Here is a 15,183-nt window from a genome sequence, read left to right as displayed (position 1 = left end):
GTCCTAACTTATTGGGCATAATCCCTTTTCTAAACCTGAGATAACTAAATATCTTTTAAACAAGTAAATTTTAGCATTTTTCATTCGCGTATCGGGAATTCGAGACATTGTATCCTAACTTACTGGATATGATTCTCTTTCTCGAATGACGTGAAATATCCTCATTTTCTTGAAAATTTTCAACGTTTTAATTCAAGGATCGTATTTTTTAATTCTTTAAAGTTCTCAATTTTCGACACCAAGACATTAAGTAATCAACTAGGTACCAATTTTGGGCGTATCGAGGGTGCTAATCCTTCCTCGTGCGTAACCGACTCCCGAACCCGTTTTTCTGAATTTCGTAGACCAAAAGCGTTGTTTTAATAAAAATTAAATCGTTTATTAAAAACAACTACTTTTCGAGGTGACCCGATCACACCTCATCAAAAAAGATTGGTGGCGACTCCCATTTTCGTTTTCTTTTTCAAAATCCAAGTCGACCTCGTTTTTCATCCAAAAAATGGTGTCAACAGCTTGGCGACTCCACTGGGGACCAACACGAGAGTCAAGCCACGAGTTGATTAATTTTTGTCTTTTTGTCAAAAATTGAAAATTTAGTTTAAAAGTACGATCCTTTTGTTGCATTTTGTCTATCAATTTTTTGGTCTTCAATATGTTTACTTTTTTGTTTAAGCCTTTTGATAGTATTGCACATTGCATTGCATGACCACGGGTCACACCCTTTTAAGTGGGAGTGAGAAACTACGCCTTCGTGAGGTTTTCACCTCCGCATGGGATAGTGAATTGCTTCCGGGATACATCCGTACCTATGTTTTCGTGAGATTTTCATCTCCGCATGGCCATAGGGAAATGTATTCCCCTGAACTGAACTCGGTCCATATGAGCCTATAATGGGTGAGGATCGAGGAATCTGCTGGTTCAGGTACCCTTACTTTAGAACCGAACCGCATATAATGAGCCTTAAGAGCCTACCTTAGGTAGAACCACACCGAATGCCTAAAGGTCACCCGAAAGCTTGGTTCAAATCTACAGTCATTTTATTGTATGTTTGTCCGTTTTTGTTACGATTATCATTACTTCGGTTTGTAATTGCTCTATTGGTTTGAATCTTGATATATTTATGCATATTGCATTACATAATCGCTCGATTATCCCCTTTTAAGTGGGAGTGAGAAACTAGTCCTTCGTAAGGTTTTCACCTCCGTGCAGGATAGTGGATCGCTTCTGGAATACATCTGTACCTATGTCTTCGTGAGATTTTCATCTCCGTGCAGCCATAGGGAAATGTATTCCCCTGAACCGAACAAGGTCTGTATGAGCCTATAATGGGTGAAGATCGAGGAATTTGCTGGTTCGGGTACCTTGACTTTAGAACCAACCCTCATATAGTAGACTTAGGAACTTAACCTAGGTAGAGCCACTCCAAACCCCTAGTATCTACCTGATTAGGTACTTTTTTTGTTTTCTGTGCTTGCTTATGTTTTGTACTAACCCCTATTGTTGTGTTTTGATTATGATTGCATTGCATTGCATTTGCATCTTAGGAAAGAGATATGGATTCAAGTTCGATTACTAAATTGGAAAGCTTGTCATGGAATACGAATTCCTTGATAAAGTAAAAAATAATACGGCTTCCCGAATATATTTTGAGGAGCGCAAGAAGGACGATGGAAGAGTTCGTGACCCTGCTTCGTGGCCTGAGGATTCAAGGCGGTTGTCTAAGAGCCTTCGACGTTCCAAGAAGCTGACGAGCCTTATGAAGATGGGCAGATGATAAATCGCGACCAAGATCAAAAGAAGGAGCTAGCAATGGCATCTATTGGCGAGATTACCTCAAACATGCGGATGAAGAAAAAGACCGATGTTGTTTCTTGGAATATGAGGGTGAGGCCGTACATGTATCCGTTTTATGTAAGGGAATTTACTTTCTAGAAAAGTTTTTTAAATGTAATTGAATCAGAATCAACGTCTCTTTAGGCATTCATTTCATGCATTTGCATCACATTGCATTACATGCATTAAGGTCCATTGAAAGAATCTAAACGAGTAAATTTATTTTAGCTAACCTGGAAAACCAACCAACCAAACACCCTTACGATATCCAAGCAAAGACTAGAGAAATGGAACGAAGGTTGGAAAAATTAGAGTGAATGCAGATACAGATGCTAGAGCAATTGGCCAAATTTCAACAAGATGTGAAGGATCAGATGCTAGAAGTCGAGAGAAATCTGATGAGCCAGTTAACACAGTTGTTGGATATGAGGTTGGAGAAAGGAAAAAACCCAGTGGTCCATTTTGGGAATTATAATGAAGGTCCTGCATATCTTCCAGACTTTACTCCAACCGACATCCAAGCACAACCAAACTCATATCCACAAAGGGTAACTGTCAACATCCAGACCAATACCTCGACACCGATGAATTTCGCGACAGGTTCAGGTTTCAATCTGAGGGGCAATCTAACTAATTCTGTTGTCTTTGATGATCTAGCGGGAACAAAACAGGCAAGGGTAGAGTTTTCAAAACAATTCGAAGATCATTACAAACGGAAAGGGCAAGAATGGAACTCCCAAAACAATACTTCAAAGGTCTCGAGGAAGAGGAAAATGAGGTGAGCAATGCGGGTAGGCATAATGAGGGTTATTCAAAGCCGATTACCGCAGGTCCGCAAAGGTCGGTTGTTACTGGCCATCAGATATCCCCAAGATATAAATCTGGCACTAAGCAAAGCATTAAGAAGTCTCAATTTACACCAATCTCAATGTCATACCAGGAGCTGTATCAGAGTTTATTTGACGCACATGTTGTCTCCCCTTTCTACTTGAAGCCTTTACAACCTTCGTACCCCAAATGGTATGACATAAATGCACAATGTGACTATCATGCGGGAATTACGGGGCATTCTATAGAAAACTGCACTGCCTTTAAAAAGCTGGTCGAAAGGTTTATCAATATGGGCATCGTCAAATTTGAGGATTCATTCAGTACAGAAAACCCGCTACTCAATCATACGAACAATGAAAGGAATGTGATGAATGAAGAGATGTTGGGAAACGTTCACATCAGTGCCGAATACGAAGAAGCAATCGGAGAAGAGATCTTGTTAGATGTTCGCCCTTATAAACTTGGGAGTGTTCTAAAGAAACCCCTGTAGTATTTAGAGCTTACTCAGAGTAATATTCAAAACACGCTTGTTGCTTTCAGCCTAGAGCAACAAGAAGTCTTTTGTGAAATAGGCTCATGTCTGAACGTCATTATTTTAATGGAATGCATCTTTGAGATCTTTTGAAAGAAATATTCTTTCATTTCTTGAATGATTATTCTTTTATTCTTTCATCCAAATCATTTTTTTCATTCATAATCATACTGTGCAGATAATTATTCTTAAATTCATACATTCTTTGTATATTCTTTTGTACTTACAATAGGGCCCTAGATATCAACGACATGAATGACATTGCTACAGACTTAGAATCTCATTTTGAGCGAGACATGTGTTTAGAGGGATCTCATGACTTTGAAGATGACATAGATTGTAGCCTATCCCGGGACTTGTTGAGGATGGTAGAGCAAGAGGATAAACAGATCCTACCTCTTAAGGAGTCATTAGAAATTGTGAGCTTGATGAAGACTAGAATTGACCTGACCACAGAAACGAAGCAAGACCTTGTTGAGTTACCTCTAGAGTTCAAAGATGTCTTTGTATGATCATACCAGGGTATGCCTCGATTCTTAAAGCCTGCACAACAGCACGATGGCAGAAATTTACAGTGCGAACGATGCAATTCTTTACCGGGGCAATGCCTCTCTCATTGAGTCAGCATAGCTTTGCCCATTTGAAGTCGAGTTTCCATCCCTTCAAGATGTTGGATTTTATCCTGATTAAAGAGGAAGATCAAAATTTTTCTGTCGTAGTTGCATCCCAAAAGGGCTCTATGAAATAAATCTGGTACCAAAGAAGGTTTCTCACATACAAGATGAAAGTGGAAGATCTTATGTGGGAGACTTTAGAATAACATTAATTCTGGTCGAAAAGTATGACCAGGGATTGCCTAATCTCATGAGTTCAGACTAAAAAAAATCAAAAAATAAAAAAAATCAAAGTCAAAATAGAAAAAAAAGAAGAAAAAGAAAAAAGAGAGGTCAAGGCGAAAACCCGCAAAGGGCGCTTTGACCAAAGGTGGATCTGAGTTGAAAATCCGAAAAAGGGCGACTCAAATTTTGAGCAAAATTGGGCATGAACATCACCATTATCGAAGACTTCTAATGGGCATTGCTTCATTTTGAGAGGCTACTTCACGGATCAAGGTCATCCTATACCGATACAGAATTTCAGAGAGGATGGTATTGGAAAATGCATTGAACTTAAATAATAGCACGATAACTGAGGTTTGAAATCAATTCAGAAGCAGACACCACATTTTGTCACCGAATTACCTAGAAGTGAACAAGGACTGGCATGAGAAATTACCATTTGCCCTCATTACTTGTCGAACATCTATATTAGGGTAACACCTCTCTTTTTGGTTTACAGGACTGAGGTAGTTTTACCTATTAAAATTCCCTCATTGCTTGTTGGAGGGATCCAATCACGATATGATCAGTTGGCCCTAGGAAAAGGGTTAAAAGCTATTCATCAGGGTCGGATATACCATAAATAAATAATATGAGCACATAATAAACAGGCTCGTCTCAGAGAATTCCACGAGAGGGCTGGATGTTGAAAAAGATTCTTCCTTAACGAAAGGATTCCAAAGGGAAATAAATGCCAAACCAGGAATGTCCATATGTTGTAAAGAAGACCATTTTCAGAGGAGCACTGATCCTGAGTGAGATTGCCAATCCTATAAACTCGGATCCAGAAGAAAGAAGGACCAAGGTGAAAACCTGCAAAGGGCACTTTGAGTAAAAAAAAGAGAAGAAGAAGAAGAAGAAGAAGAAGAAATGAGAAAAATAAAAATGAAAATGAAAAAATGAAAAAGTAAAAATGAAGAGGCTAAGGGGAAACCCGCAAAGGGCACCTTAAGCCAAAGGGGATTTGAGTTGAAAACCCGAAGGGCGGTTCAAATTTTGATCAGGATCTGAGGCATGCGGTGATCTTGCTATACCTAAAAGGGTAAGGCGACATCTTGGGGCATCGACAAAGTCCTGTTGATCTCCTAAACACATGGTCTTCAGAAAGTTTGTACAGAGAAGTTCAAGCTGCGATATCGGGGGCACCTAACCTTCATACTATTTATATATTAAATTTGATGTTGTTCTTGGAATACTTCATTCTTTTTCAAGATACGTGTTCCAATCAATTCCTCTTTTATTCTTGCTACCCTTGATAATTCATTCATTTCGAGCTATACTCTCAAATCAATTCTATTTTGCCTATCATTATGATTTTTTTTTGCAAGCATGTTGCATTAGAATAATGATTAATGGACTAATAATACTTTCACAATGGAAGTTTTGCATATTACTCTAGAAGTTTCTAAATAATATAGGGACCTGAAACAGGAATATTGTTTAGAAAACACCAAGTTTAAAGGGTAAAATATCTAAGAAGGAAGAGTCTAAGTTAAAGACTATCCTTTCAGATTTTGTTGTCTAAACATTGATTGAACAAAATGACAAGATGTCGTGTTGGTGGAAAAGCTTCAATGAACCAACAAGCGATGTTTACCAGGCAAAAGGAAAATGTCTTCTAGGAGAAAAAATTTTTGCAATTGTGCATGAGCATTTGGTATGACACCTTCGGGATGAGGTAAAGGACCAATGAGTTTCACATTCAATATTATTGAATTGTAATAGGAGAAGATTGAGAAAAGCCATACCTTTCTACCTTTGGGTTACAGTGGGAGATTGATGGTACAAATTTTATGTCCCAGTGGATTGAACTTTGACGTTCACAGTGGGGGGCAATCAGATTAAGTGTTTCTTTGGATATGCTAGCCGAGCAAGAAGGCGGTGTAACACGTCAGTGATAAAGCCTTAATAAACTTTGAGTAATGATAACCTAAGCGGGATCATTCTCGGAAGAATAAAATTTTGCATTCATGCGAACACCATTCACACATGTCTAGTTAAGAGCATTTGATTCATTTTGATCATGCCATCCTAATCATTAGGCATAATTAGGATCATTATATAGGTTATGTTCCCTAGAGAACAAATTAGTGAACATCGAAAACAAAGCATTGCCTTCATTGGTTGCAGTGGAGCTGGTTAAAGAAGTAGATCTTGCCTTCCTGCATTAACAGCGAAGCAGATCGAAAACAAAGCCTTGCCTTCATTGGTTGCAATCGAGCTGGTTAAAGAAGCAGATCTTGCCTTCCTGCATTAACAGCGAAGTAGATCGAAAACAAGACTTGCCTTCATTGGTTACAGTGGAGCTGGTTAAAGAAGTAGATCTTGCCTTCCTACATTAACAGCGAAGCAGATCGAAAACAAAGCCTTGCCTTCATTGGTTGCAGTGGAGCTGGTTAAAGAAGCAGATCTTGCCTTCCTGCGTTAACAACGAAGCAGATCGAAAATAAACCTTGCCTCTCGGTTGTGATGGAGTTGGTTGAAGACAAAAGATCTTGCCTTCCTACATTGATAGCGAAGCAGGTCGAAGACACAAAACTTGCCTTCATTGGTTAGAGTGGAGCTGGTTAAAGAAGCAGATCTTGCCTTCCTGCATTAACAGCGAAGCAGATCGAAAACAAAGCCTTACCTTCATTGGTTGCAGTGGAGCTGGTTAAAGAAGCAGATCTTGCCTTCCTGCGTTAACAGCGAAGCAGATCGAAAATATACCTTGCCTCTCGATTGTGATGGAGTTGGTTGAAGACAAAAGATCTTGTCTTCCTACATTGATAGCGAAGCAGGTCGAAGACACAAACCTTGCCTCTCTCGGTTGTGATGGAGCTGGTTGAAGAACCAGATCTTGCCTTCCTGCATTAACAGCGAAGCAGATCGAAAACAAAACCTTGCCTCCCTCGGTTGTGATGGAGCTGGTTAAAGACAACAGATCTTGCCTGCCTGCATTGACAGCGAAGCAGGTCGAAGACACAAACCTTGCCTCTCTCGGTTGTGATGGAGCTGGTTGAAGACAAAAGATCTTGCCTTCCTGCATTGACAGCGAAGCAGGTCAAAGACACAAACCTTGCCTCTCTCGATTGTAGTGGAGATGGTTGAAGACAACAGATCTTGCCTTCTTGCCTTGACAGCGAAGCAGATCGAAGACACCAGCCTTGCCTTCTTGTACTGACAGCGGAGTAGAATGAAGATAGCAGATCTTGCCTTCTTGTACTAACAGCGAAGCAGATCGAAGAAACCACAGTTTTCAATTCAAAAAATTGAAGCTACAATAGCGGAACTTACATTCCAAGCGGTGCAGCGGAACAGGTTGAAGCTACAACGGCGGATCTCACTTCCCTGACATTGCAATCCAAAGATTGAGGCCACAACGGCGAATCTTATTTCCAGGCGGTGCAGTGGAACAGATTGAAGCTACAACAGCGGATCTTACTTCCCTGACATTGCAATTAAGAAGATTAAAGCTACATCAGCAAATCTTACCTCTCAGGCGGTGCAGTGGAATAGATTAAAGCCACAACGGTGAATCTTGCCTTTCTGACATTGCGGTTAAAAAGATTAAAGCCACATCGGTGAATCTTGATTAAAGCTACAACAGCGAATCTTACGCCCCAAGCGATGCAGTGGAACAGATTAAAACCGCATCGGTGAATCTTGCTTCCCCTACATTACAGTTAAAAAGATTAAAGCCACATCGGTGAATCTTGATTAAAGCTACAATAGCGAATCTTACGCCCCAAGCGATGCAGTGGAACAGATTAAAGCCAAATTGACGAATCTTGTTTCTCCGATATTGCAGTTAAAAAGATTGAAGCTATAATAGCGGATCTTACTTTCCTAGCGGTGTAGTGGAACAGATTGAAGCTACAACAGCGGATCTTGCTCCCCCAACATTGCAGTTAAAAAGATTGAAGCTACAATGGTGAATCTTACTTTTCTGGCGGTGCAACGGAACAGATTGAAGCTACAACAGCGAATCTTACTTCCCCAACATTGCAGTTAAAAAGATTGAAGCCACAATGGCGAATCTTACTTTTCTGGCGGTGCAACGGAACAGATTGAAGCTACAACAGTGAATTTTACTTCCCCAACATTGCAGTTAAACAGATTGAAGATGACAGATTTTATCTCTCTGAAGTTGTAGTAGAGCAGATCACATCAAGTCTTATCTCCCTAAAGTTGCAGTGGAGCAGATGAAAGAAATAAATCCTATCCCCCTGAAGTTACAGTGGAGCGGATTAAAACCACAGATCTTATCTCTCTGAAGTTGTAATAGAGCAGATCGCATACAGTCTTATCTCCCTGAAGTTGTAATGGAGCAGACTAGAACCACAAACATCGTCTCCCAAAAGTTGTCGCGAAGAAGATTGAAGCTACAAGTCAGATCTTTCTGAAGTGCAGTGAAGTGGATCGAAGCAACGAGACACAGTGGACTAGGATAAAACTACTTGAAGAGGAGAAGTGTCAAAAGAAGTCGAAAACTCGGTGAGACCGGGCAAAATCAGTTTTTCTTAGTCTTTGCTTCATTCCTGTTACACGACAATGAAGCAAAGAGGGGCAACTGTACAAGACCAATTTTGACCCGGCCCAATAGCTCAAGGCCCAAAATCTAAATTGGCCCAATTGGGCCCAAAAATTAAACAACATCAGGGAACCCTCGGGTTCCTGCCTTCTCCAATACCATCATGCTAGGGCCATGTGTGCGATCATTGCCCAACCTACTCCCTAGTCACTTCAGCCACCTACTTTGCTGATATCGCCGCACCTACTCTTGCAAAAATAGAAGCCAAACAGAAAACACACGCAAAGCAGAAGAAAAAACAGTGCAAAATAGAAGAAAATAGATAAAAAATATATTGTAATTGGCTATAAAAGCCTAGATTTCAGCCATGTTGCTCTCTTCTTTTTTTCTTCAGGAGAAAATAAACAAAAATTCAAGGTTTTTATTTCAGCTTTTATTTATTTATTTATTTATTTATTTTCTCTCATATTCTTTTATTTTTTATGAATAAAAATAAAAATAAATAAAAAAGGGGAAGGGAGGGCTCACCAACGCCCCCCATGACCATGCCGTCGGAGGACTCCTCCGTCGTGGCCGTCGAATCTGCTGAGGTCGAGAGTCCTCCATTTTCTTTTGAGACCCGAGAGGTTGGGCTTCTAAGGCGCCTGAGATAGGGGTCAAAGCCCATTTCTTTCCTCGTCTCGCCACGACCATGGCGGTTGTCTTGGCAGACGGAGGGTGAACCCTAAGCGAGTTCGGATGGTTGGGGGAGGCGAGAGTGTCTTTCTGTTTTTATTTTTTGAAACTGATTAAAATGAAAATAGGTTTTTTTTTAGCTTTTATAAGACATTAAACGGCGCCGTTTTAGCCCACCATGACCCGCGTGCGATCCGACCAGCTCCAGGGGGGATCCGCGTGTTTTCATGAAATGGGTTATTTACGCGCGCGGTCCCTCCGCTTTTGTAGCGCGTTACAATTAGCCCATTTTTCCTTCTTTTCTTTTATTTTAATTTAGCCATATAATTTTATAATTGTTTCATTTCAGTCCTACGCGGAACGTCGCACATATGGCTAGGGGTAATTGCACAATCGGTCCCTCTCCCTCTGTGCGCGTCACGGATTGACCCTTTCCCTTATTTTATTTTTGTTTTCTCCCTTGGGATTTTGTTTTGTTTTCAATTTAGTCCCGTTAGTTATTATTATTATTAAATTAATTAGCTATATTATTATTATTATTATTATGATCATTTACCATTTATATTTTTTAAAATTTTTGTTATATATACATATTCTTATATACACGCATTTACATATTTTTAATTTTGCTTATATGTACATATTAACATTTTATACACCTTATAATTTACATATATATGTATGTACATAATGTTATAGTGTACGTATGCATATTTTTTATTTTCATAAATATATATATATATATACCTACCTTTATATTTTATATATTTTATAACTTTATACGTATATATATATACACATACATACTCATATATTTTTATATATATTTTATAATTTATGTATACATATATTTATGTCTACATATATATTTTAATTTTATAAGTGTATATTTATATATTTACATACTTATATATTTTATACTTTATAATTTATATATACATACATATTTTTTAATACATATTTAAACACACATACACATTGTCACTATTTACTTGGTTATATATTTTTATTCTTTTTAAACTTGGATTGTATTCATACACATATGTTTTTATTTATTTTTAATAATTTTATTTATTTTCAATATTATTTTGAATGAATGTTCTAGTGTTATCACCTTGTATGCATTGTTATTTTGTATATTATTGGTTTATCCTCTTATTAAACTTATTTTCATTGTTATTACTCATATTATTTATGCTTGTCATCGTATTCGTTTTATTCACATATTGACACCGTGTTTTATTTCATGTTAGATTAATTTTATTTGATGTATAAATTATGATTTTATTTGAATAAGCAAAATCCGTGTTTAGATTTGCGAAGGTCGTACCCTAACTTCTTGGGTTTCGATTTTCACAATAAATCTAAATACATGTTTTTAAACTCAAGTTTTAAATGATCTCGAACTAAGAAAGATCGTGTCCTAACTTATTGGGCATAATCCTTTTCTAAACCCGAGATAACTAAATATCTTTTAAACAAGTAAATTTTAGCATTTTTCATTCGCGTATCGGAATTGAGACATTGTATCCTAACTTACTGGATATGATTCTCTTTCTCGAATGACGTGAAATATCCTCATTTTCTTGAAAATTTTCAACGTTTTAATTCAAGGATCGTATTTTTTAATTCTTTAAAGTTCTCAATTTTCGACACCAAGACATTAAGTAATCAACTAGGTACCAATTTTGGGCGTATCGAGGGTGCTAATCCTTCCTCGTGCGTAACCGACTCCCGAACCCGTTTTTCTGAATTTCGTAGACCAAAAGCGTTGTTTTAATAAAAATTAAATCGTTTATTAAAAACAACTACTTTTCGAGGTGACCCGATCACACCTCATCAAAAAAGATTGGTGGCGACTCCCATTTTCGTTTTCTTTTTCAAAATCCAAGTCGACCTCGTTTTTCATCCAAAAAATGGTGTCAACATGACCCATCGACAAAAGATCAATAACTTGAAAGGTTTGATTCTAGTCGGCTTCCCATCCTTGCAAGTTACCTATCTGCTCCTATCGGAAGGTTATCATCCATCGGATAGCCACTCATTCCTTAAGGAAGATTCTCACCTACAAGACACCCATTCTTCTTTTGAGAACACGATTTTTTAAGCCATTAACTCTGCCCCGCAACTTAAAAAGAATGACAGAATGTGTCTCATCACAAAAATTCTTCTTATGCATTCTACAATAATGATCTGATAGCAAGATTACTACGTTACCACCAACAAACACGAAACCTCTCCTGTACATATCCCATAGAACGATAAAAAAGGGATAGACACTTAAGCATCCTAGCCAGCTTACCCACCGCCTCTACAAACTAATCCTCCTCAACATTATCATATCTTCTTTCAAGTCTCCTCCCTTTATAATACTTCATGAAAATTTCAAAATTTTAATCTAGATACACAAAATAATTGTTAATCTATTAATTATTTTTTAGTGATTAACATAAAGATATAATAATGGTTCAAATATATGGTACAATAAAACAAATAAAAACACTTGTGATCGTACATACAAGACACGTCACAAATTTAAAAAGTTCAAAATCTTGTCCGATAATGTACCGTAGCAAAATTTTGAAAAAAAAAAAAGAGAGCAGGTTACAGAGCTGAAATGGGGACCATGGCAGACAGAACAGGTTGCATGGAGCCTAAGGTTAAACCTCTGACTCTCTCGTTCCACTCACGCCGCCAAAGCTCACCTTGGGTTTGACAAAGCATTTAATGGATCCTCATTATTAGAAATCTCCCATTCCAATATTCATCATTGCAGTGATTCCCTTAGCCAAAATGGTGAAACTTCCCTACCAGTACCCCCAGCCTTTCTATGCTTTAAAAACTCTATAATATATCTTCTATTTTGTTTTCATATTCTCGTGTATTCTTTATCCTCCCAATTTTTCCTTACACAAAATCATCCTATTTGACTTGTCCATAAAAAGAATTTGGCTTACTATCCACAAAAGTTGGTTCCATTTTCTCCTCCTCCTTCTTCTTCAAGGGGCTTCTAAGATGTCAGATGCTTCATCTTCTATGGGGAAAACCTCAAATCATAAGCCATTGGACCCTTTTGCTAAAAGCTACCAACCTCAAGGTCCTCAACCGCTAAATATCTATTTCCCCCCTGAGTCGCCTTATTACTTCCATTGCCATCCTCCTCCAAGCTTTCATTATTTAAACATATATAACTCAGGAAAGCAGCCACTTCCATGGATTGAAGTGTTCAATGCCCCAAAACATATAAACTATGGGTCTGAACGGATTATTGGGAATAGGAACAAAAGTAAATGGAGGTTACTTCCTCCACGGTTGAAGTGGGCGAAGGAGTTTCCAATGCGTAGAAAAGAAGTTTGGGTCAAAAAAGTGAAAGCTGGTTCAAATCACGCTGAGGAACAAGCCAAATTTGATGGAAAGACTTCATTAATGATCAAAAACGTCCCCAATCACTTTCAGTAGTTTCCCTTTTTCTTTGTCATTTTCTTTGACCTTTTTTATGTTTTCATGCTACTAATTTCCCATGGAGTCTTGGCATACATGATCCATCTCTATCACTATCTTTACGTTTCCCTGGGGTTCATAAATGAACCATCTGGTAATGGTCTCTGCAAAAGCTGGGGTCTTCAGTTTTTGTTGTCTCTTTCTGTCTACGATACGAAAGTAGTGTATGCATGGATCATTTACTCCACCATAACATGACATCGTAAAGCTCACCATTAATGTAACTGCATGTTCATGTTACAATGTTTTGTCTTTTATTGACATTGTACACATTTTTCTTTTGATAAAATGAAACAGAAGGATTGATTTGCAGCGCCTGTTGGATGATCACTGCGGGACAGAAAATAGAAAAGCTCAACCGGGCTCTTATTTCTGCAAATCTGAATATGATTTCCTTTATCTTCCAATGGATTTTGGGTGATCTTTTCATTTACATCTATGGGATTATTGGGTTATCTTTCAATTTTATCTTGACCCTAATACCATTATTTTCCTTCAGGTTTCACTTAAATCTGGGATTTGCATTTGTCAATTTTACGAGTCCTGTTGCTGCATTGAGGTTTTATAAGGACTTTAACAACCGAGAATGGAGCTCTAGACTTGGCAGGAAGAAAACCTGTGAAATTAGTGTTGCCAAATTCCAGGTAATATTAATCATTTTCTATCATTTAAACTTTGAAAGTTTAAAAAACTAAACTAAAAATGGTAACTATGTAGTTTGAAAAGTATTGCTGATGGCTTAGAAATAGTGATTTGCTTTACTTGAAGAAGTTTTTACCTGGTAACAATGAAATTGGTTCTTCTTCAATTTCTTTCATGACTCGATATCTTAAATACTTCAGGGTTTGATTTTCATGCCATATTCTTTTTGATTGAAAAATTTTTCCAGGGAAAAGATGCATTGAAAGAAAATTTTGAGCACTCGTACTTCGCATGTCATACAAACAAGTACTTGCCAGTGGTTTATACCCCACCACGGGATGGTTTCAACCGCTCTAACCCAACTGTTGTTGGCAGACGAATCCAGGTAACTGCGATACCAAAGGATCAAAAGGTGATGATCATGACCCAAAGGAAGAACAAAAAAGAAGCTTGACTGACTCCCCTGCTCCATGTTCCACATTATTTAGGTTTAAGCTCTCTTTATAAACTTTTGGTCGATAATCTTAGGCAATATATATAGTGCACCAGTACTTTATATGATGCATGTGGAACCTTGTTTTCATTCTCTCCCCCGATGAGATGAGCCATCGGGGGTGAAGTGGAAACATAGATCCTTTTTCACCAAATATGATAGGTTTTGCTTCCTTTGTTTTCATTGTCTCTCCCTAGGCGGATTTCATGGCTGTTGTTGGTGTTGAAAGTCTAGGGTGAAATGGTAACATGGGTTAGGGTCTTTTTACATGTAGCTTGTCTCAATGTTAAGCTTTTCGATTCCTTCAAATGTGTTATCTTATGTTATTGTATTAGCATAGCATGATCCCAATTCCCTTGTGATTTATGCTTTTCCTATGCATTTGGTAGTTTAAGGACCCAAGTCTTTCCCTCTTTTCCTTTAAAGGAAGCCTTTACATAACCATGTTAGGCTATTTTGTGCTTTGAGATTTGAGTATTATGTTTTTAACAATTTTAGTAAATATATTAAGATAATTAAGATGATAACTATAAGTTTTATTATTAACATGGTAAAATTTGTGTAACTTAGTAATGTTTTTATAGCTTTATAATTCTCTTTATAATATCAACTTAGGCGTTTAAAATTATATCAAAATTTGAATGCTGGATAAGAAGTTTAATTTGTGGATGGGTTGGGGTATGAGTTATGGTAAGTGATGTGGTTTCAAGGTTGTCACTAGTATTCATACAAAAGTGAAAAACATAAGAATAAACACAAGTAAATTGGTAAATGGTAATGCAAAAGTGAAAACATGGTGATGCAATTTGGTGTAGCTATTACTTTTGAGAGTGTTGTTGGCGGGGTGGAAAAAGAAAATAAGAGAGAATTATGTTGTATCTTAATGTATAAAAATTAATTTTTTTTTCAAATAAGTGATTGAAAGTAAGAGAAATGGTACATATTAATTTAAGACTATGTATTTTTAATTCTATTAAATAATTATGAATGAGCGTATATCGATTCATATGGATCGACATGTCTCATAAGATAAGTTTTATATTTATCTTTTAGCTTTTATAATGATTTATTTGAGATAAGTTTTGAAGGTAATTTATCCAAAACTATTATGTTGCTAAGGATGTTTTTATTCCTTGAGAATAAATTGTTAAGCAATGAACAAGTGAAATAATGAAGAATTGCAAGAGGATAAAATTATAAACAAAGATAATTTCATTAAAATGGCAAATTTGAAGAATATAAAATATGGAGATAAAATTAAACGTGAAACTCAAAATAAGAACCC

General features: G+C 37.3%; 1 protein-coding gene across 1 annotated transcript; it reads left to right on the top strand.

Moving 5' to 3' along the window:
- The first annotated feature begins 12,277 nt into the window (after window positions 1–12,277).
- On the top strand, window positions 12,278–14,128 carry LOC105772285 (protein terminal ear1 homolog). The gene is made up of 4 exons (XM_012593585.2): window positions 12,278–12,717; window positions 13,061–13,180; window positions 13,263–13,407; window positions 13,653–14,128. Exons 1-4 carry the CDS (start codon window positions 12,278–12,280, stop codon window positions 13,857–13,859), a joined length of 912 nt encoding a protein of 303 aa, XP_012449039.1. The 3' UTR covers window positions 13,860–14,128.
- Window positions 14,129–15,183: the final 1,055 nt, after the last annotated feature.

Source organism: Gossypium raimondii, chromosome 6, assembly GCF_025698545.1.
Source record: "Gossypium raimondii isolate GPD5lz chromosome 6, ASM2569854v1, whole genome shotgun sequence".
Lineage (NCBI taxonomy): Eukaryota > Viridiplantae > Streptophyta > Magnoliopsida > Malvales > Malvaceae > Gossypium > Gossypium raimondii.
The sequence above is the reverse complement of the archived record's forward strand: the minus strand, read 5'-3'. Positions and strand labels throughout refer to the sequence as shown.